Source organism: Sphaerodactylus townsendi, linkage group LG16 (assembly GCF_021028975.2).
Source record: "Sphaerodactylus townsendi isolate TG3544 linkage group LG16, MPM_Stown_v2.3, whole genome shotgun sequence".
NCBI classification, from domain to species: Eukaryota; Metazoa; Chordata; class Lepidosauria; order Squamata; family Sphaerodactylidae; genus Sphaerodactylus; species Sphaerodactylus townsendi.
In genome coordinates, this window is record NC_059440.1 from 25,470,711 (window position 1) to 25,493,506 (window position 22,796).

General features: G+C 44.9%; 1 protein-coding gene across 1 annotated transcript in view; it reads left to right on the forward strand.

Annotated features, from left to right (window-relative positions):
* The window catches only part of MMEL1 (membrane metalloendopeptidase like 1), a 32,166-nt gene that overhangs the window by 3,348 nt on the left and 6,022 nt on the right, over window positions 1-22,796 (forward strand). Inside the window, exons 3-19 of the mRNA XM_048519568.1 lie at window positions 4,311-4,370; window positions 6,140-6,301; window positions 7,654-7,734; window positions 9,470-9,565; window positions 10,167-10,285; window positions 11,494-11,559; window positions 12,024-12,158; window positions 12,827-12,916; window positions 13,989-14,125; window positions 14,805-14,911; window positions 15,022-15,137; window positions 17,659-17,757; window positions 18,237-18,320; window positions 18,403-18,506; window positions 19,335-19,393; window positions 19,875-19,994; window positions 21,285-21,418. Of these exons, the coding sequence (XP_048375525.1) occupies window positions 4,311-4,370; window positions 6,140-6,301; window positions 7,654-7,734; window positions 9,470-9,565; window positions 10,167-10,285; window positions 11,494-11,559; window positions 12,024-12,158; window positions 12,827-12,916; window positions 13,989-14,125; window positions 14,805-14,911; window positions 15,022-15,137; window positions 17,659-17,757; window positions 18,237-18,320; window positions 18,403-18,506; window positions 19,335-19,393; window positions 19,875-19,994; window positions 21,285-21,418 (1,769 nt within the window). The remainder of the gene's footprint in view (window positions 1-4,310; window positions 4,371-6,139; window positions 6,302-7,653; window positions 7,735-9,469; window positions 9,566-10,166; window positions 10,286-11,493; window positions 11,560-12,023; window positions 12,159-12,826; window positions 12,917-13,988; window positions 14,126-14,804; window positions 14,912-15,021; window positions 15,138-17,658; window positions 17,758-18,236; window positions 18,321-18,402; window positions 18,507-19,334; window positions 19,394-19,874; window positions 19,995-21,284; window positions 21,419-22,796) is intronic.

Below are 22,796 nucleotides of genomic sequence, written 5' to 3' on the forward strand. Positions count from 1 at the left end.
ATGTGGGTAAAAATATCCCCGTGACACTGAGGTCCAGTGATTTTCACACCTCCAATGAGCAAGCCCCAGTACATTCAACTGTTCTTCATCATGTTGTAGCACTAACCCGAAATCAGCTTCCAAGAAAAATAGTTTGGTGGGACAGCTTGATAAGGAGAGTTTGTCAGAGGCTGAGATGACGCAGAGTTTCTCAAGTTGAAGAGTTTGGGAAAAAGAGTTTGGATTTATACCCTGCCTTTCTCTCCTTTAAGAAGACTGAAGGCATCATACAAACTCCTTTCCCTTCCTCTCCCCACAATAGACACTTTGTGAGGTAGGTGGGGCTGAGAGAGTTCTGAGAGAACTGTAACTAGCCCACAGTCACCCAGAAGGCTTCATGTGTAGGAGCAGGGATACAAATCCAGTTCACCAGATTAGAGGCCACTGCTCATGTGGGGAATGGAGAATCAAACCCGGATCTCCAGATTAGAAACCACCACTCTTAACAACTACATCCCACTGGTTCAAGTTTTTGGTCCCAAGGCTAAGATGCTTGCAAAATTGCAAAATTTGCCTCAGCGTGGTGAAACTTGGGGATATATAGTATCAGTGGGTTATCACTGTGGAAAGCCAACCATATAGAAGATGCTGTGAAGTGACCATATGAGGCCATACATGGAGAGGTCTTCATGGAAACTATGGTTTTTTTTGAGTTGGAGTTTGAAAGAAGAGGTTGTGCTATATAGGTGCTGCGGGAAGAAGAAGAAGAAGAAGAAGAAGAAGAAGAAGAAGAAGAAGAAGAAGAAGAAGAAGAAGAAGAAGAAGAAGAAGAAGAAGAAGAAGAGGAGGAGGAGGAGGAGGAGGAGGAGTAGTTTGGATTTCTATCCCCCCTTTCTCTCCTGTTGGAGACTCAAAGGGGCTTACAATCTCCTTGCCCTTCCCCCCTCACAACAAACAACCTGTGAGGTAGGTGGGGCTGAGAGAGCTCTGAGAAGCTGTGACTAGCCCAAGGTCACCCAGCTGGCGTGTGTGGGAGTGTACAGGCTAATCTGAATCCCCCAGATAAGCCTCCTCAGCTCAGGCGGCAGAGCGGGGAATCAAATCTGGTTCCTCCAGATTAGATACACGAGCTCTTAACCTCTTACGCCACTGCTGCTCCCAAGGAGAGGATTAGGGAAATAGGCTTCACAAGAGAGATGGTGAGCAAGGCAGAGGCGTATCTAGGGAAAATGCAGCCCAGTGCAAAATCTGAGTTTTACACACACACACACACACACACACACACACACACACACACACACACACACACACACACACACACACACACACACACACACACACACACACACACACACACACACACACACACACGTGTATGGGTAGCCGCCAGTTCTTGCACCAGTTCTTGAAGTCAGTGTACGAACCCTGGGGGAAGGAGGAGGGGAGTGGGTGTGATTTTCTGCTCCCCACATGGCTAAATGGCTGCAACCTGGGGACATTTGACCCCATATGTCCCCCTGCGTGGTACGCCCCGGGAGCAAAGATTTAGGGAGATGGTACTACATAGATGTTAGAGGGTATAGGGACTGTCAAAAGAGAACAGCTGGATTTTAATGTAAAACTGTGAAATCCTCTGCTTCGGCAGGCTGCATACCCCTCCACATGTCTATAGATTCTTGATGGAATCTCCACTGATAAATATGCAGCACCTTTGGCAATCAAGTGTGGGGAATACGATTAATTATGTGCCTTCTGTTGTCAGCAAAGTGAGAAAGGGAGAGAGAGAGAGAGAGTTCACAAAGCAGTCTGGTGTCGCTAAGCGCCTCCAACCAATTTTGAGAAAACAATTCTGGAAGATAACATCTCCAGCTAGTCCCTGGAAACAGTTCTCTTATTTCATGGCTTCTGATTTTCCCACTTGATAGTTGCTCTCGTTCTCTCTCCCCCACCCTGCTGTGGGCACTTCTTCACATTCTTATTGCCAGAAGGGGAGGAGAAAGGGGAGGAGCAAAGTTCTTCAGTGCAAAGCCTTCTGGAACCATCTGGAAAAGGGAGAGATGGCGAGCCCAGTGTGCAACGTGTGCCGTGGAGGGGGCATGATGTTTACTCTTGGCCTTTAGAAAAGAGGCTGCTGGGTGAACTTGGACCAATCACAACTTTTTCTGAACTCTCTCAGCCCCATCTACCTCACAAGGCGCCTGTTGTGGGGCGGGAAGGGAATGGGATTATAAACTGTTGTAAATCTGTATTGTCGAAGGCTTTCACAGCCAGAATCACTTGGGTGCTGTGTGGTTTCCGGGCTGTATGGCCGTGTTCTAGCAGCATTCTCTCCTGACGTTTCGCCTGCATCTGTGGCTGGCATCTTCAGAGGATCCATACAGCCCGGAAACCACACAGCACCCATGTTGTAAATCTCCTAAAGGTAGAGGAAAAACCTACTTCTTCTATTACTCTGCTATACCTTCCCTGCAGTATATTGTTCTTACTTTGTGCAGAGGACCCAAGAAAGGCATGAGAGAATTCTTGCATATCCCATCTCTTACATATTAAAGGGGGTCACTGTTCATTAGAGGCGTATCTAGGGAAAATGCGGCCTGGTGCAAAATCTGAGTTTTCCGCCCTCCCCGCCCTCGTATGGGGAGTCGTCCTCCCCCACCACGACCAAATAATTTTTTTTCACCAGTTCTTGAAGTCAGTGTATGGACCTCAGCAGTGATTTTCTGCCCCCCCCCCATGTGACTAAATGGCCACAGCCCGGGAACGTTTGATCCCATATGTTCCCCTGGGTGGTACGCCCTTGCTGTCCGTACTTTCCTGAAGCAGCCTCTAAAATCCTAAAACTGACTTTGAACAGGCAGGTGGATACCCAACAAGCCAGGTCTCAATCTAAACCTTTTGTTGTGTGGTGTGTTGATTTCCAGAAGGATCCCCATGACTGACTTTAATGGGAGGCAATGATTAACAAGGGATCCTGACACAACTTGGAAGTTATCTCCAAGGTGTTGGTTGCTGTTTACATAACTGTGTTTATTTCATGATGATGTGCCATGAAGTCTTCAAAGAAGTGATGATTGTCTCCTCCAACCCTACACGACGGAGACATCATCGAATCATTTTTTCCATTTCTAGCAGCCAATTCTATCCCTTTGCCAAATGGATGTGTTTTGAAAAGTGTAAAAACATACCAGTTTATTCGTAAGTAAACAAGGGGAAGATTGTGAAAGGTGGAACAACTTGGTCACTTGAGGAAGAGAGACAGGGAGGTTTTCTAAATGAAACGAGAGCTCAGATAGTTCTGCGGTATGCTCAGTGGTGTGAAGAACAGCCACACCTCATGGCTTGTTTTTGAAGACCTCTCCAGAGACCAAGGGAAGAGCCCAGTACCCTTCTGGTGAGCGTGCTATCCCTCGAAGTTGTCCCAGCAGCAAATACTTCCCATTAGCTGTGCTATTTCTTTCCTGTAATGTACTTGGGACTCTACCAAGTTGTAACTAGGGATGAATGGTTTTCCAATTTTTTCTTATAGAGTGGAAAGAGACCACAAGGGCCACCAAGTCCAACCCCTTGCCATGCAGGAACACACAATCAAAGCACTCCCGACATATGTTCATCCAGCCTCTGTTTAAAACCCGCCAAAGAAGGAGACTCCACCATACTCCGAGGCAGTGAATTCCACTGTCAAACAGCCCTGACAGAAAGTTATTCCTAATGTTTAGGTGGAATCTCTTTTCCTGCACCTTGAATCCGTACTTTGTGTCCTAGTCTCTGAGACAGCAGAAAACATGACTTTTTCAACATGTTCAACATGACATCCCTTCAAATATTTAAACATAGCTATCATGTCCCCCCCCCCTTAACCTTTGCTTCTCCAGACTAAACATCCCCAGCTCCCTAAGTCTCTCCTCATAGGGCATGGATTCCAGATCTTTGGCCATTTTGGTTGCCCTCCTCTGGACACGTTCCAGCTTGTCAATATCCTTCTTGTCAATGGCCCCTTCCGCACATGCAGAATAATCCACTTTCAATCCACTTTCACAATCGTTTGCACGTGGATTTTGCTATTCTGCACAGTAAAATCCAGCTGCAAAGTACATTGAAAGCGGATTGAAAGTGCATTATTCTGCATGTGCGAAAAGGGCCAATATCATTCCTAACCCACCATTCCACTCGTCCCATGTGGAGTAGTGGTTATGAGTAGTCAACTTTAATCTGGAGAACCGGATTTGATTCTGCATGAGCGACGGCTTCTAGTATCCTTGTTTCCCCACTCCCACAAAAATTTGGCACCATCTCTAACAGGGGTCTTTCATGAATCATTCTTATTTCCACAGATATGCGCTATGCTGCCAGCCCTGGGAACATATGTACTACTTCGGGATGTGTCACAGCAGGTAATATGTAGTGCTCCGAGCCATCCCCTATTTACAAGGAATCTGTTAATATAAATATTTAACATTTTAAAAAACAGCATTATCCATAGTAGACGTCATAGCATATTATATAACAACATATAAATGTAGTAACATAAAAAAACCCCAGTAGAAAATACAAATGTAAAAACATAAACAACAGAAGCTCTTTAAGGTTGACACTTTTGATCAAGGGAATTAATAGGTACCAGGGCATTTAGGCATATATTTCTTGTCAATAGCTGTTATTTGTTTACTTACTTCATTTGAAGCCTACCTTTCATGCAGAGACTAAAGGCAGAGTGTAGACAAATTTGTAAGGTGAACTGGACCTCATGTTCCTAGGACCCGTTACCGTGTTTTAATGCATTCAGTTCTTGTGGGGTGGACCTATAAATTGCTCTAAATATGACAGCTATCCCAAGGTCTGAAAAGTGTATTTGGATAGATAACAGTTGCTCACTTAAACTTGACAGCTGACTCTTCCAAGAATCTGGGCTATTCCTTGAGAGAGTTTTTAGAGTTGGCTTTTGAGAATACCATGCATTCCAGTGAAAACTTCTATGAACAACAAATACCAGAGTACAGAAAGCTTGTTTAGAAATGAAGATAAGTGTGAGCACATCCAGAATAGAACTGTCCAACCTCTGATGAGCCAAATAATTAGGAAGAATTCCTACTCCTGATTGCTTGTACTTAAACCAGGCCTTAAAGATACAAACAATGACTGGGGGTATTGTCTATTATGGCTTCTCTCAGGGGAAACATGAATGGAAAAATACACATGGAAAGTGTTATGGTCAGATTAAATGTTTATAGAGAGCGCAGTTTATACATGTTTTGGGTAACGATGCACATTAAGAGGTGGGTAGGTTTGTGGGGCTATTCGGCTTTGTTTTTGCAATGCAAACAAACTATTCCTTCACTTAACCTTCCCACCTTGCAAACAGAAAGCTAATAGCAAATGGTGCAGTTCCCCTCCCTTGGTGCACAGTGCTAGTCATGTTTGCAGGGAAGGCATGAAATGTCCAGAGTGTTATTGGAACAAACCATGGTGGGTGGAAGGTCTCTGTTTTTTAAGACAACAGTGTTTATACCCATCCTGCCAACACTTGAGGTGCCTAGACAGAGCAGTGCCAAGGTGTGGTGCCATTCTCTGCATAGGTTTAGCATCATCCACAAGGACAGAAAACATCACCCATGGCCATATCTACCTTGCAAAATAGCCCGCACCTTCTTGTGGTTAAAAGCAGGTGCAATCTAATCTGGAGAACTGGGTTTGATTCTCCGCTCTGCCACTTGAGCAGTGGAAGCTTATCTGGTGAACCAGATTAGCTTGTGCACTCCAACACATGTCAGTTGGGTGACCTTGGGCTAGTCATAGCTCTCTCAGCCCCACCCACCTCACAGGGTGTTTGTTGTGGAAGGGGGGGAGGGAAAGGAGATTGTAAGCCCCTTTGAGTCTCCTTACAGGAGAGAAAAGGTGGATATAAATCCAAACTCCTCCTCCTCCTCTCCTTCTCCTCCTTCTCCTTTTCCTCCTCCTCCTCCTCCTCCTCCTCCTCCTCCTCCTTCTTCTTCTTCTTCTTCTTCTTCTTCTTGTTCAACTCCTACACAAGATCCAAGAAGGCAGACTCTTGTGAGGGAGATTTCTGTGAACTTCTGAAAGACCTTGAAACTTTCCACGCACAGGTGTGTAAGTTATGTAGGGTACACCAAGGATACTTTGTGTTTTCATGTTCACTTCACAGCTGCCAGGATAATTCAGAATATGGACCCTACGGCAGAGCCATGCCAGAATTTCTACCAGTACGCCTGTGGAGGGTGGCTGAATCGGCACGTGATCCCAGAAACAAGCTCTAGATACAGCATTTTTGACATCTTGAGGGATGAGCTGGAGATTATTCTCAAAGGTGAGAGTCTGTTTTCCTCACATTTTCTCTTTTAAATGCCTAAGACATAATGCCTTTTGTCAAGACTCAGGACTAAACTGCACCAAACATTGGGAATTCCACAACTCCCGACTTCTGTCATTTAAAATGGTAGCCATGAGGGGCATATCTTCAGATCTAAACCATAGTGTAAAGAAGGAAAAGTTTGTGTGTTTAAGGGCAGGTGTACTCAATTTGGCGAACTGGGTTTGATTCCCTGCTCTGCCACTTGAGCTGTGGAGGCTTATCTGATGAACCAGATTAACTTGTGCACTCCAATGCATTCCAGCTGGGTGACCTTGGGCTAGTTACAGTTCTTCAGAGCTCTCTCAGCCCCACCCACCTCACAGGGTGTTTGTTGGGGGGGGGGGAGGGAAAGGATATTGTAAGCCCCTTTGAGTCTCCTTACAGGAGAGAAGGGGGGGATATAAATCCAAACTCTTCTATGTTCCATTTGTCTAACTTCAAACAATTTCTCATTAGGGTAAATTCTGTAACTCTGTGCAGAATTTGGGACAAATAGTAATTCCAAAGACCATTTTTGGTTAAGAAAATGGCACAAAAGTAAAGATTGGACTCTCCCCCATCCTTCCCTGTCTAATGGTCTTGATCTAAGTCACTGTCTCTTTCTCCTATATACCCACACATACACCCGATGACTTTTATTTAGCAGGCAAAAATGCTTGACAACTCTGGTGGCTCTGCTCCTAGTATTCTGAGTTGCTGTTTTTTTACATTTTAGTTTCCTGGGGGATATGCTTTAGGTGTTATTTTTACAGACTGTGTGTATGTTTAAGAATTCTTAAGTGTTAGAAGAAGAGTTGTTTTTTATATCATGCCTTTCTTTACCTTGAAGGAGTGTCAAAGTGGCTTGCAAACTCCTTTCCTTTCCTCTCCTCACAACAGACACCTTGGGGCTGAGAGAGTTCTGAGAGAACTGTGACTAGCCCAAAGTCACCCAGCAGGCTTCGTGTGGAGGAGTGGAGAAACAAATCTGGCCACTCATGCAGAGGAGCAGGGGAATCCAACCCAGTTCTCCAGATTTGAGTCTACCACTCTTGACCACTACGCCATTCTGCCTCTCTAATAATAAGTGTGCCTTCGCTTGTATTTGGTCCAACAAGCTATCCAGTGGTCCCTTTGCACACAAAGAACGACCCCTTTGAAAATCAGCAGAAACATTTGGGAGAGAGGCCTAAGATCAGCAGAACTTGGTTTTGAATCTGTCTCCCTGGTCAAACACTCTAACCACAACACTTCTTGTTTCCATCACATCGTATACTTGTCTTCTGGTTGCAAGCTGTTATATCCATGACAACCTTTGTGTCCCCCAGGTGTGCTTGAGACACCAGGCTCGGAAGATCGGGAAGCCTTTCGGAAGGCAAAAACACTATATCGATCCTGTATGAATGAAAGTAAGTCTCTGCTTCTGTATTTGCTTTTTTGCCTCCCCTGTCTCCATCTTGACTGAAACGAAGGTCTTTCTGAAAAATCCTTGGTTTATTTTTTTGACCATTCCCAACCCCCCAACCAAGCAGCCAGTGTAGTTCTTACACTATACTGGCACACTTCGATTCATAAGTACACACAAAGGATCTTTTTTGAAGGGGAAGGAATGAAAAATGAATGAGAAGCTGGAGGAAGGCAAAATGACAGTATAGGAAAGGAAGGAAGGAAGGGAGGGAGGGAGGGAGGGAGGGAGGGAGGGAGGGAGGAAGGAAGGAAGGAAGGAAGGAAGGAAGGAAGGAAGGAAGGAAGGAAGGAAGGAAGGAAGGAAGGAAGGAAGGAAGGAAGGAAGGAAGGGAGGGAGGGAGGGAGGGAGGAAGAGGAAGAGGAAGAGGAAGAGGAAGAGGAAGAGGAAGAGGAAGAGGAAGAGGAAACTTACAGAGAAACCAGATTCATCTTCATTTTCTGTTTCTAACTATCATCTTCTTTTCTCCTCTGTTTAACTGGAAGAGACAGCCCAACTCCTTACTGATCCACATGTGGCCAATAACACAAATGATCCATTCCTACCGTAGACAATTCTTCCTGCTGCACATCGTGCAAATCCAGCTCAGCTGGGAACTGCTGCAGCAATTTAAATATCTATCATAACACCAGACAGTGATTCTATTTAGATTTTCCGCAGCTGACACTGAATCTGTGGCTGGAACAGCTGCCTTGTGCCAGCATGGGATCACAGTCAGCTTGCCAGCTAGCCAGAAAAAAACCCCAATGCACGCGCTTCTGGTTTGAACAGTTTCTTGATAGGAGGGAACCAGCGGGTGAAGCTGCTCATAACGTTAATGCAAAATCCAGTCGCTGTTGAAGATATAGCTAGGAAAGGAGTTTTTAACCTCCAAAATTGGGGAATACCTGAGAGGAGAGGGGCAAAAGGGGAGCCTCCTTTGTCACCTCCACATGAAGAGGAAGAAGAGTTTGGATTTATATCCCGCCTTTCTCTCCTGTAAGAACATAAGAACTAGCCTGCTGGATCAGACCAGAGTCCATCTAGTCCAGCACTCTGCTACTCGCAGTGGCCCACCAGATGCCTTTGGGAGCTCACATGCAGGATGTGAAAGCAATGGCCTTCTGCGGCTGCTGCTCCCGATCACCTGGTCTGCTAAGGCATTTGCAATCTGAGATCAAGGAGGATCAAGATTGGTAGCCATAGATCGACTTCTCCTCCATAAATCTATCCAAGCCCTTTTTAAAGCTATCCAGGTTAGCGGCCATAACCACCTCCTGTGGCAGCATATTCCAAACACCACTCACACGTTGCGTGAAGAAGTGTTTCCTTTTATTAGTCCTAATTCTTCCCCCCAGCATTTTCAATGAATGCCCCCTGGTTCTAGTATTGTGAGAAAGAGAGAAAAATTTCTCTCTGTCCACATTTTCTACCCCATGCATAATTTTATAGACTTCAATCATATCCCCCCTCAGACGTCTCCTCTCCAAACTAAAGAGTCCCAAACGCTGCAGCCTCTCCTCTTCCTGAGATCCTGAAAGATCAAATATTACTGTGCTGGGATAGACAAATGTATAAATAAATACATGACAATAACACACCTTTACTTATACATAGACAGTTCCGAGCAAAGTTATGGCCTCCTGCTTGTTATCTGATTTTCCACTGCTGATGTTTCCCTTCTGTTTCCTTGACTGTAGGTTTTATAGAGCAACGTGATTCATTGCCTCTGCTAGAGGTCTTGCGTGTGGCTGGAGGCTGGCCGGTGGCTTCTACAGACTGGAATATCACGAAAGGTACTAAAGATCTCAGAAAAAGTGTAACTTCGCTTAGGACTGAGCTGTCTTAGTCCAGCATTGTAGCCACCACACAACATTGGCTTCAAATAATTAAAAATGCTGGGGGGAAGAATTAGGACTAATAAAAGGAAACACTTCTTCACGCAACATGTGATTGGTGTTTGGAATTTGCTGCCACAGGAGGTGGTGATGGCCACTCACCTGGATAGCTTTAAAAAGGGCTTGGACAGATTTATGGAGGAGAAGTCGATCTAAGGCTACCAATCTTGATCCTCCTTGATCTGAGGTTGCAAATGCCTTAGCAGACCAGGTGCTCGGGAACAGCAGCAGCAGAAGGCCATTGCTTTCGCATCCTGCATGTGAGCTCCCAAAGGCACCTGGTGGGCCACTGCGAGTAGCAGAGAGCTGGACTAGATGGACTCTGGTCTGATCCAGCAGGCTCTTTCTTATGTTCTTGTGTTCTTAATGTAAAATCAGGGAGTCAGTTTATTTGCCAGGAAGTCATCGAAGCTGATCGGTTCCAATTCACTACCACATCTAGTTCACTTTCAGAAATCAAATGTTTCTTTTAATTATTAATGTTGTCCTTTCTCCACAGAGCCAAACTGGAGCCTGGAAGAGAGGCTATCCTTGCTGAATTCCCGATTCAACAGCCGAATCCTGATTGACATGTCCGTATGGCACGATGATCAGGATTCCAGCAGAAATATTATTTATGTAAGCAAGGTTTAAAAGGGAAGGGGAACTGTGATCCCCTAGACCTTCTGTGGTTTGCATAGATCAGTGATGGTGAACCTTCTTGAGGCCGAGTGCCCAAACTGCAACCCAAAACCCACTTATTTATTGAAAAGTGCCAACATGGCAATTTAACCTGAATACTGAGGTTTTAGTTTAGAAAAAATGGTTGGCTCTGAGGTGCACGTTACCCGGGAGTCAGCTTGGTAGTAGTTGGTGGCTTTGCTTTGAAACATCCGTGCAACACTTTGAACGGGTGAACCACGACCTTAGGAGGGTTTACTCAGAAACAAGTCCCATTGCCAGCAACCGAGCTTACTCCCAAGTAAAGAAGTAAGCATAGGCACCAGCCCTCCCAGTCAAGTCCTACCTGCTCGCAGCGGTACATGCACGTCGTGCCCAGTGGTCCAGGCCAGCCTAGATGTGTGTGGGGGATGCCCCCGCCGCATGCTCCCCCACATGACGAACTCTGTGTGCGCGAGCCCACAGAGAGGGTTCTGAGTGCCACCTCTGGCACGCATGCCATAGGTTCGCCACCACTGGCATAGATGTTGCATTTATGTGTTTGTGCAAAGATTAAGCATTAGGTCTTTCCCGCCCTACATAATTCAGGAAGCTTTTCAAATCTTTCCCACCACTTTGGAATTCAAGAGAGATTCAGTAGCATCAGACCTTATTCTAAGTAATAGACCAAATGACATTTCTAAGACCTTCAATTCTGGATAAACCTCTTTCTCATCAATGATGCATGACCTGGAACCCTTTTTGTACAGATGCTTCGACAATTCTCCTTATTCTGATTTTGGAATTTGTGAATTACATCGTCTTGTTTCCAAAATGAGACAAATGTATTACAAACTCTCTGTTGTTCCATTTTTAAAAAAAACTTCTGGCTTTTGGCTAGACCCATCAGAGTTGCTTTTTTGTAGTCATTGAAACAGAGGAAAGATGCAGACGAATGCACAAAAATAAAATCTATTCATGTTCCTGTTTTGGAACTAATTTTTAAAAATGTTCCTAGTTATGCTGGAATTGAGAAGAGGGACTCAAAGCAGAGAGAATGTCCAGAACATTAAATAGAAGAGCAGGGGAGGTCTTATCCTTTTTTTCTGGAGGTGCCTGAGTGTTTTTGGAACTAGAGTGATGATCCTGTAAGGTAATTTTCCACTAATTAGATTGTTTTTCTTCAGATTGACCAGCCTGGCCTAGGGATGCCTTCCAGAGATTACTACTTTAATGATGGCAACTACCAAAGAGTGAGTCTTTTCACCATTTCCAAACTGCATGTTAAACTTATAAAAATATTGCCTTGGATGGCTCCTTCATCAGGTTTCTCCTTTTCTCCTGCTCTGTCTTGATATGACAATGAGAAGTATTGAAGACAAGCATACTACAGAATTGCATTTATTTTACATTTATTTGAAATTGTGAAAAAAAAGAACATGCCCTGTATTCATTGTTGAAGTTTTTCAAAACCCGTGAAAGAAACAGAATGAAAGATTCAAACGTTATTTCATTAAGATGGTTACAATTTAAATACTTTAAACACTTCAAGGATTGTTTGGTTCTTTGGGACCTAAAAGCTATTGGTGCTGAGTGGTTAATACTATATCTGCTGGTGCGTCTGCCCCTTGCAGTGAATATGGTGGACCCACCAGGAAGATGGCGACCCTAAATACAGATGCACATTTAGACTGGTCCCTTTTGGCCCGCTTTCTAGGTTCGAGAAGCTTACTTGCAGTACATGATCACCATCGCCAAAATGATCAGAGAAGATCTGAAGATCTCCAAAGACAATGTGCTTGTAGAAGAAGAAATGAAAACAGTGCTGGAATTTGAGACTGATATTGCAAATGTGAGTACTTCAATTGCGGAAGGTCTAAGGGGGAATGCAAAGCGGCGTACAGACAAAAAAATGTTCAAGAAAGCATGGGTCAGCAAGTCAGATCTTTGGGCTGGGTGGCCTTTCTTCATTTAATAAATGGCAGGGGGAAATTCAATAGGGTAGGAAAGTTTAGAATTGACTCACTAAAATGTGTAAGGTACGGTATTGAAGAAGAGAGAAGAGTTTTGGATTTATACCCCACTTTTCTCAACCATAAGGTGTCTTAAAGTGGCTTACAATTGTCTTCCCTTCCTTTCCCCACAACAGTCACCTTGTGAGGTAGGTGAAGCTGAGAGAGTTCTGAGAGAATTGTGACTCTTTAAATCAGTGTCCATTTTCATTAGGGATATTCAGAACCCTTCTGAGAAACTGTGATTGAAACAGCAATTTAAAAAATCTTGGGTTGGATCTTGTGGATCTGCTATGGTTCGGCAGAAGGAGAATTCCCCGACACAAGATGCTCTTTGAAGGAGCAGTTTGCTCCCAGTGGATCTTAAAACCTGGTCAAGTTGACATGGGTGAAGTTGAGTCTTCCTGTAAAGTTCTCAGATGTCTCCTCAGAGAAAAGGAGTTCTAACTCATCTTTGGATTTTCACGTTTGTCAAAGTTTGGTGGCAACTCCTTCCTTTCTTTTCTAGGCTACAGCTCCAGTAGAAGAAAGGCACGACGTAACCTTGCTTTACAACAAAATGACAATTGCCAAACTACAGGAAAGGTTTGAGCTGAATGTAAGAATTTAAGGATGTATTCCCTGGGGCATCCCCTCAATTATGACAGTGTAGCTTCCAAGCAATTTTTGTATTTATCATTAATAGTTATATTCATTGACATTGGTAGGATTAGATTGTGCAGGGCAGGTAGCCTTGTCCATTGCCTGATCAAACACAAGTCTCCTCACTTGGGGGCCTCTTCTGGTGAAATACTCTATTCAATTCTTTTATTGTTTTCAGCAACTTTCCTGCCTTTCCAAGTAAAATACCCAAGTGAAGCACAGCCCAGAACAAAATAAATAAAATAAAACAATTGCTCCCTCCCCAAAAACTCAACAGTTTCCTGTCCCCATGTATAAAAAACACAGGTAGCAACTATTAAACCAGTACATTGGAACAGCTCTGTTTGAAGGAGTTAGCATTTCTGTTTTTTAAAAAATAAATGTGTTAGCTCCAACTGTGAATATTACAGAAGCAGCAATTTGTTTTTTCTAAAAAAAAGATCTTGGGTTGTATCTTGTGGATCTGCTATGATCTGGTAGAAGGAGAATTCCCCCAACACAAGATGCTCTTTGAAAGGGCAGTTTGCTCCCAGTGGATCTTAAATCCTGGGCAAGTACCAAATATGGCTTTGGGCCTGGATACCCAGTGCATCTGCCCATATATTCCTATCTTGGCTCTGAGATCAGAGGGAAAGTCCCACCTGGCTGTCCCACCCCCTTCGGAGATGAGGGGTAGCGACCCAGAGCGCCTTCTCTACAGTGGATCCTACACCATAGAATGCCCTCCCACCAGAGTTTTGCCAGGTGCCTATTCTTTTGGAATTTCAGTACCTGAATGAAAACGGTGTCTCCACAAGGTCTTCCCGGCAGAGGCATAGCTCCAAGGGGGCGGCGTGTGTGTGACATACCGGGTGTGTGCCCTTGTGGGGGTGTAGCGGGGGAATTCCGGGGGTATGGCAGGGGCGAGATGGGGGTGGAACAGGGCAAAATGGGGCGGAGGACACTCCCGTGCACCGGGCGCTTTTCCCCCTTGCTAGGCCTCTGCTTCCCGGAATAAAGGTTTGCTGGTATTTGTCTCTCTTTTCTAGGGGTTTAATTGGACACTTTTCATCCAAGGGGTCATGTCTTCAGTGAATATTGAGATCAACTCTGATGAAGAGGTAGTTGTGCATGGAGTACCATATCTCCAGGAACTAAAAGCCATCCTCTCCAGCTATTCAGCCAGGTAATGATCACAAGAGGGTTCGGGATCCAAGTAGGGGAGAGAGAACCCATGAAAGGCACCACGTTGACCCAGTGGTACAAAGCCTGAGCTGCAGCTACAGGGGTAATAAAAAGCTATAGTAAAGATTCATCCCCCTATGTGTGACAAGCTTAAGGTAGCATTTTGGGAATCCTCTGTCAAACATGAGTGCAATACAATGCATAGGAATCTGGGAACAATAGAACGATGAAAGGTTCATGGGACCAGTTTACACAAGGGAGAAGCAAAAACAACATGGGTCATTGATTGAGCCATTCTAAGCAGTGATGTCTGCCTGTGCCTAGTGGCACAGTGGTAAGCTTTGCTCATGACCTGAGTTCAATCCCAACAGATGTTGATTTGAGCCAGCTCAAGGTTGACTCAACCTTCCATCCTTCCAAGGTCGTCGAGTACCCATCTTGCTGGGAGTGAAGTGCTGGGAGTGAAGTGAACTGGGGAAGGAATGACAAACCACCCTGCAAACAAAGACTGCCTAGTAAATGTTTTAGTTATCCAGTCATAGGATGTTGTAATTTTTGGGCTATCGAATATTCACTCTGTGATAGCAGAGGGTTTGCTAATGTTCGATGTCCCCTAATAGAAATAAGTTATACAACTTCCTTTCTAAATTTCCAATTTTTTTCTCTGCCTTCATGCCCAGCACTATCCAGAACTACTTGGTTTGGCGACTGGTTCTTGACAGAGTTAGCGGCTTGAGCCGGCGTTTCAAAGATGCCCGGGTAAACTACAGGAAGGTAACATTCCTCACTGGATTCATTAAAAAAAATGTGTCCTGGAAACCGAGTCCTAGAAATGAGCCAGTAAAGAAGTGAGGCCAAAACGGCAATTTTCCTCCAAAGGCATTTTAATAGAATTTTCCATGGTAGAAGATGCCCGGTGGCGTGACTGCGTGAGCTATGTCAACACCAACATGGAAAATGCAGTCGGAGCACTTTATGTAAGGGAAACTTTCGCTGGGAAGAGCAAAAGAATGGTATACTTTTCTTACTTATTCTTTAGCCCATTATGCATGGAACTCTTATTTTGGGACTCTTCTCTGCACAGTGGGCTCCCAGTGGGCTCTCCTCGCATTTCTTTGTTTACACAAAAGGAGGCACTCCCTCCTGGGTGTGCAGTTTTTCTGCAGAGAATTCTCCTGGCCTGGTTCTCTTAACTCCCCCCATGAGTTTATTCTTAGGGACAGATCTTAAAGTCACGTATACTTGTTCTTAAAGGCACAAATTTTATTACAATAGGCAATATGACTGACTTTGTCTTTAATCAATTTTATCAATTTTACTGTTCTAAAAATAATTCCCCCCTCCAAACAAAAGAGCAAAGCAGTTCCCTCGACCACACGCTGCTAAAGAAGGGGGCATTGTTCCATAGCTGATATTTTCTTCCCCCTCTCCCCTTGCTGCTGCTGTTGCGGGAGCACAGAGGCTTGTTATTTCCAAGCACTCTCTGTTGATATCTCAATACACTAGTGTCTCTTACATTCAGGCAGAGTGGGCAAGCTGCCCGGGGCATCTGCTTGATAGGGGGCATCAGAATGCTAGGTTTGTTTTGGGTATTTTAGTGGTTTTCCATTTCTGGCCTGCAGGGGGCGCAGTTTTTAGGCACCAAAATGTCAGCGTATCATCAGGGGACTGTCCTTATGCTACCTCCCAAGTTTGGTGAGGTTTGGTTCAGGGAGTCCAAAGTTATGGACTCCCAAAGGGGGTGCCCCTATCCCCCATTGTTTCCAATGGGAGCTAAAAGGAGATGGGGGCTACAGTTTTGAGGGTCCATATCTTTGGCCCCCCTGAACCAAATTGCACCAAATGTGGGGATATATCGATGAGACAGTCTCCTGGTGTTCTGAAAGTTTTGAGACTAATGCTGCTTTAGAAATGTGCCCCCCACAGCTCTAGAAACTATTGAGAGCAATGCAGAAAACTCAGTACAGAACCAAAGATTCTTGGGCAAATTTCTAGGATGTTCCTTGCAGGGGGTGCATTTTTGGATGTATCATTTCCAGAATTTCCAGGGTATCATCTGGAGATGACTGGCACCCCCCAAGTTTGGAGTGCAGTTTTGGTTCAGGGGGGCCAAAGATATGGACCCTCAAAACTGTAGCCCCCATCTCGTGGCTCCCCATTGGAAACAATGAGGTTGGGGCACCACCTTAGGGAGTCCGCCAGCTTTGGACTCATTGAACCAGAGCTCTCCAAACTTGAGGGGTAGCATAAGGACAGTCTCCTGATGATGTGCTGACATTTGTGGTGCTGATATGTCTAAAAAATGCACCCCCTACAGTACAAAAGTCCTGGTGCAAAAAGAAATTTGGTCGTGGTGGAGTGGCTGCCCATTGGGGGGGGGCATCCAACTCAGGTTTTGCCCAGGGCTACAGTTTGCCCAGGGCTGCCTCATTACGCCCCTGTCTCAATATAATAGAATGCAGAGGTTGGTGTGTTTTGGCTAAGCTCATATGAGTGGGCTTCTTTTCTTTTGCTTGAAGGAGATGGCAACATGGAAAAGGTGAAGATGTGGTTGGCAGAGGGAGGGAGTGGGAAGGCTGGCTGTAGGCGGAGGGAAGATATCCGGGGCAAAGCTGTGATCACTGGCAAATCTGCCCACTCTGGCAGTGAAGCAAAATTAAAATCATGCTACAAGTGGTCTTGCTTGCAGCAGAGAGAATTGAAAGTGAAAGTGGGGCTTAAAGAAATATGTCTGTACAAGAAGTCTTGCTGCAACAAACATTCACCCCCCACCTTGTGCATAATCAGCCTTTATTCTCCAGCTCTTTTGTCCCATGTAGCCCAGATATTTCCCATTTACTTAAAAAAATTCTTTTTGGGGGAAGGGTCTGATTTTACCCCCCCCCCCCAGGCAGTGGGGTTGGATTTATTTATTGATTTGCTTTCTTTCTGAGAGCGTGATGACTTTCAAGGAGGCTAAAATGAGTGCACAGTTGAGAATCCAGCCCAAAGGGAAAGTGCACTTTACGTGAGGTGGACTGCAAGTGCATAAAAGGCCATTCGGTGACCCTTCTAGCTCAGCACTGTCTACTGCCTAAGATCCTTTTCCGAGTAGGTGGAACTGGGGATTCTCTAGAAGCAAGGCATGTGGGCCAACGCTGATGTCTCCATATATAAAATGGAATATTTTGCTTTTCCCCTTGCTTGCAGCGGAAAGTCGGGAAGTAACCTTGGGAATATATAATTGGGGCATAGAACAAAGCTGTTCTTTTCCCTTATTGAGCCCAGCTCTTGAGAATTAAGCTTGCCATTATCAATAGAATCCCATGATCCTATTTCTTGGAGGGTGATAGAAAACCATGAACCGCCATCTATCTATGTTGGATATATTTTGCAAGCACAGTGCCAGCCACCTCATTGGAACAAACACTTCATGCCTCTCCTAGATGCATCTCGCTAGCATCACCCGCACCCAATTGATCTTCGTTTGGAGCCTGCCATTTTATTATTGGCTGTGGCACAAACATGACACCTTCCCATTTATCTTTATTCTAGGTGCGAGACCTCATTGACAAAATCCGCAGAGTGTTCATTGAGACGCTGGATGAACTGCAGTGGATGGATGAAACATCGAAAATGAAAGCCAAAGAAAAGGTCAGAGAAAATGAACCGGCCCGAGACCAATGATCAGTTATGAGATTCCAGCAAGGTCGAATTTTCTTTTTAGCCAAACCAAACACAGATGGGCCTTGTATCATATATACAAGGCCCATTTTTGTTTGATTTGGTTAAAAAGATTGTTTGAGTCACACTAAATGATTCGAGGGGCTATCGGGAGTATTTCTAAGTATGTTGGGAATATTTCCGAGGATTGAATTGAACTTGGTGGAACACATTGTATAATGCAGATTGATTACTCAATATGTTTTAAATAGGACTTTTGTACAGCTGTTCCTCCAAACACAAGATTCAAATGGTGCCCCCAAATTATTACAGGTACTAAATTGATTTTAATTCTCAGAAACATCTGAAAATTATTCATTTTAATATTTTAGCAGTCAACTCTTGTGGATGTCATTATTAAATAATTTGAAACATACAGGAAATGAAGAACTCTTGCATTTTCCCCATAGGCCAATGCAATTAAAGAGCAAATAGGCTATCCAGATTATATTCTAGAAGATCAGAATGAAAAGCTGGACCAGGAATATATAAATGTAAGTTTGAAGCCGATTACAGGATGCTGCCATTCCCCCCCACCCCATCCGCCATTTTCCCAACCTGTTTGTTTCTTTCCAGCTGACTTTCAGCGAACACGAGTACTTTGAAAACATCCTGGTCAACCTCCAGACTGGGGCCCAGAAAAGCTTGAGAAAGCTGAGAGAGAGAGTCGACCAAGATGTGTGAGTATCTGGATGGCAAATGGACTGCAAGCTTCACTACACTGGACCTCACTTTGACATCTAGACCAGGGTTCCGCAACGTGGTGCTCGTGGGCACCGTGACATTCTACTGTTTTTAGAAAGTGGTTGGAGTCAGATGGGGCTCTTCCCCTGCAATGCTTCCAATTGGTCACTGGAGATCTGATTGGCTGTACCAGTCGTGTAGCTGCAATTGGGCAGGGGTGCAGGGCGGAGGGGCAGGGCCGGGTGCCATTTTGCCCCCCCCCCGTTACACCACTGGGCTGTACAGATTAAAATAACTTTGGTTGCACCACAGTTGTCATTCCTTTTTCCCAGTGTATTTTTTCAAAATTACTCCTCTTCTTCTGTATATGTGGCTCTTTCTCCTGCAATCGCAGCTTTATAGTTGTGCCCACTAGGGGCATACCGCCCAGGGGAACATATGGGGTCAAATGTCCCCGGACTGTGGCCATTTAGTCACACTGGGTGTCCATGTGTTGCCCCCCACGCCCCTCCTCCTTCCCCCGGGTCCGTACACTGACTTTAAGACCTGGTGCAAAAAAATGTTGTTTGGTCGTGGTGGGGCAGGGCAGATGGCCATACCGGGGGTGGGGGTGGAAAACTCAGATTTTGCACCAGGCTACATTTTTCCTAGATATGCCTCTGGTGCCCACCACCCTGTGTCAAAATTTCAAAGGTGCCTACAGGATCAAAAAGATCAAGGACTCCAATCTATTTCACTTTCCTCTTCCATTTGAATCACTATCCCAGTGTCAGATTACACTACTTCTCAGTTGACACGTGAATGCTTCTCTCTTTGTTTTGTAGATGGCTGATAGGTGCTGCCGTGGTCAATGCGTTCTATTCCCCCAACCGGAACCAGATTGGTAAATTCATCTTCTTTTTTTAAAAAAAAAAACTTGCAGGAGTGATGCTAAATTGTCGCCCTTTCCCTGCTTTAATTCAGTTGCTTGAAAGTATTGTTCTTTCAAGCTGAGTCACTTTTATCTGAGCTGAGCTTGTGAAAAATGCTCAGACAGGGGTGCACCAGATGCTTTCTCTGTGAATTTTGGAGTTCTGGGCCCATTGTGTATGGATCTTCATCGCACAGTGGGCTTATAGTGGGGTCTCCTTGCGTTTCTCTATTTACATGCAAGGAGGCAGCCTACAGCCTGCAGCGCAGTTTTTCTGCTGAACTCTGCTAGGCCTGCTTTTCCTTATTCTCATAGCTCCACCCATCAACTCCTTCATGAAGGCACAGATCTCATCACCCCCAGTAATTTCAAGATTGCTAGCTTTGTAAAAAAAAACCCTTTTAATTACAGTTACATTGATATATCAATCTTTCTTTCTGTTATATGTTTGCAGTTTTCCCTGCAGGGATCCTTCAGCCCCCTTTCTTCAGCAAGCACCAACCGCAGGCACTCAACTTCGGTGGGATTGGAATGGTAATAGGTCATGAGATCATACACGGATTTGATGACAATGGTAAGGAGTGGCAGATGAGTCATTACGCAGGAGAACTCCCCTGTTCTTGAGGATGGTTCGCCCCTCAATGAAACCCTCCCTCCTTTAGTACAAATGTCCCAGAACTTGTGTAAACTTGAACATTCACATGGAGAATGTCAACATTGCAGCTGGTGCATATGCAACAGGACCCTTCCCCAGAGAGCAAAAAAAAAAAATACACTAGAATTTATTTGGCCCTTGCAGGTTAAAAGGTGTAATATCACTGCCACCCAGGTAACTTTGTGTCTGTTCAGGTCACATTTAAATCAAATCTTACACAGGGTTATGTTTGAGAAGATGAATGATGCCTTTGCAAACCTGACATGGAAATATTAAAGGGGATTAGGTATACCATGTGACCTGTTCTGGCCCATTGGAGCAAGGAGGTTTATTTACTGCTGCAATCTCCCCAGTTTCCACCCATAGCCCTAGATGGGGCTCAGCACCTTCAGTCACCAGTGTAAGGCCCCTTGATTGACAGCTGATCAAAGAATCATAGAGTTGGAAGGAGACATACAGACCATGTAGTCCAACCCCTGCTCAATGCAGGATCAGTCTAGAGCATGAACAGGCACCGGTGATGTGACATCCCTTCCAGTGAAAACTGAAAGTGGCATCACTTTGCTCTATGAATCATGAGAATCTCTACGGTAAAACCACAGCACTTTCAGTGATTCCTAGAGTGGTGTGATATCATTTCCAAATTTTCTCTGGAAGTGATATCACACTGAGTGTGGCTGGTGATTTTTTTTTACATTCCCCCCCCCCCCACCACCACCAATCTGAGTAGCAGTGGGAAGACAAGGTTGTTGACAGTAAGTCTCCTGACACAGCAACCCTGATTCTTGAGCTGTAGTACCACATAAGGGGATATTTGAAGGGATGTCGTGTTGGTGAGGGAGCAAGCTTGTTTTCTGCTGCTCCAGAGACTAGGACCAGGAGTCATGGGTTCAAGGTGAAGGAAAAGAGATTCCACCAAAACATCAGGAAAAACTTCCTGACAGTCAGGGCTGTTTGACAGTGGGATGCACTACCTCGGATTTGGTGGAGTCTCCTTCTTTGGAGGTTTTTAAAGAGAGGCTGGATGGCCATCTGTTAGGAGAGCTTTGATTGTATGTTCCTGCATGGCAGGGGGATTGGACTTGATGGCCCTTGGGGGTCTCTTCCAACTCTATGATTCTATGATCCTAAAGCTAACACTATCTACAGGTTTCCCAGAGTCTGAGGTTTCTCCTATTTATTTCTCTCTTACTCACCCAACTCAAATAGGCAGGAATTTCGACAAAGATGGCAACATGTTTGATTGGTGGAGCAACTTTTCTGCAACACATTTCAAGGAGCAGTCACGCTGTATGATCTACCAGTATGGGAACTATTCATGGGAGCTGGCTGGGGGACAAAACGTGAGTTGTTTTGTTTGTTTCTATTTTGTTTCTGATAATCTGCAGAGAGTTTATTGGACCCTGTTTCAAAAATTCCAGAGTGGTGTACAGATGTTTTTTTTAAAAAAAAAATGCATACAGTACATAATTAAATAGAATAGGGTTATAGCATCAAATGAGACTATAAAATTTTATTGCAGTCACAGCTGAATAGGTTAAAAGGCTGGGCAACTGAAACCCAAAGTTGTATTAGTTAAAAGGCTTTTGTGGGTTTGCATCTGGGGTGAACTGAGTGTTCCGTGATGAACAGCTTTGGCTCAAATGTCCTATTTGGAACAATCACTTTCTTTAAACAGCAAGCTGATTGGATAGTGGTGTACAGGGGTGAGAAGGGGAAAATGTAGTTTTAAATTCACTCATTTTCACCTGTGGCTTACCTACAAGCTCTAATCTACTGATTCAATTGGTTAAAGGTTCAGCTGATTGACTGGCCAACTTTCAGTCAGTGGGGGTGGCATGTCAAAGACTCACACTAATTCATGAATGGGTTTTTTTTTGGTGTCTTGGCAATCAATCAGAATGCTTAAGATCACTTAAGTGGACAATTTTGTCAGCAACAGCCATTACACCACTTTTCCTTCCTTCCTTCCTTCCTTCCTTCCTTCCTTCCTTCCTTCCTTCCTTCCTTCCTTCCTTCCTTCCTTCCTTCCTTCCTTCCTTCCTTCCTTCCTTCCTTCCTTCCTTCCTTCCCTTCCTTCCTCCCTCCCCCCCCCTCCCTCCTTCCCTCCCTCCCTCCCTCCCTCCCTCCCTTCCCACCCTCCCTCCTTGCTTCCTTGCTTCCTTCCTTCCTTCCTCTTCCTTCCTTCCTTCCTTCCTTCCTTCCTTCCTTCCTTCCTTCCTTCCTTCCTTCCTTCCTTCCAAGCTTCCTTCCAAGCTTCCTCCCTCCCTCCCTTCCTCCCTCCCTCCCTTCCTTCCTTCCTTCCTTCCTTCCTTCCTTCCTTCCTTCCTTCCTTCCTTCCTCCCCTCCCCTCCCTCCCTCCTCCCTCCCTCCCTCCCTCCCTCCCTTCCTTCCTTCCTTCCTTCCTTCCTTCCTTCCTTCCTTCCTTCCTTCCTTCCTTCCTTCCTTCCTTCCTTCCTTCGCTCCCTCCCTCCTTCCCTCCTTCCTTCCTTCCTTCCTTCCTCTTCCTTCCTTCCTCAATGCCACTTTCCCCCATCACAACAGTCTCAGAGTAGCTGACATCAATAAAATACATATCGATAAAGCCAAAATATCACCATGAAATCAGCACATCAAAAGTGTGCCATTAGAAATAATCCAGCTGGTGGAGTGGGAAAAACCAACCACGAAACAGGCAATTCTGGGGAACTTGTCCAATTTTTGGATTTTTGGATTATTCCT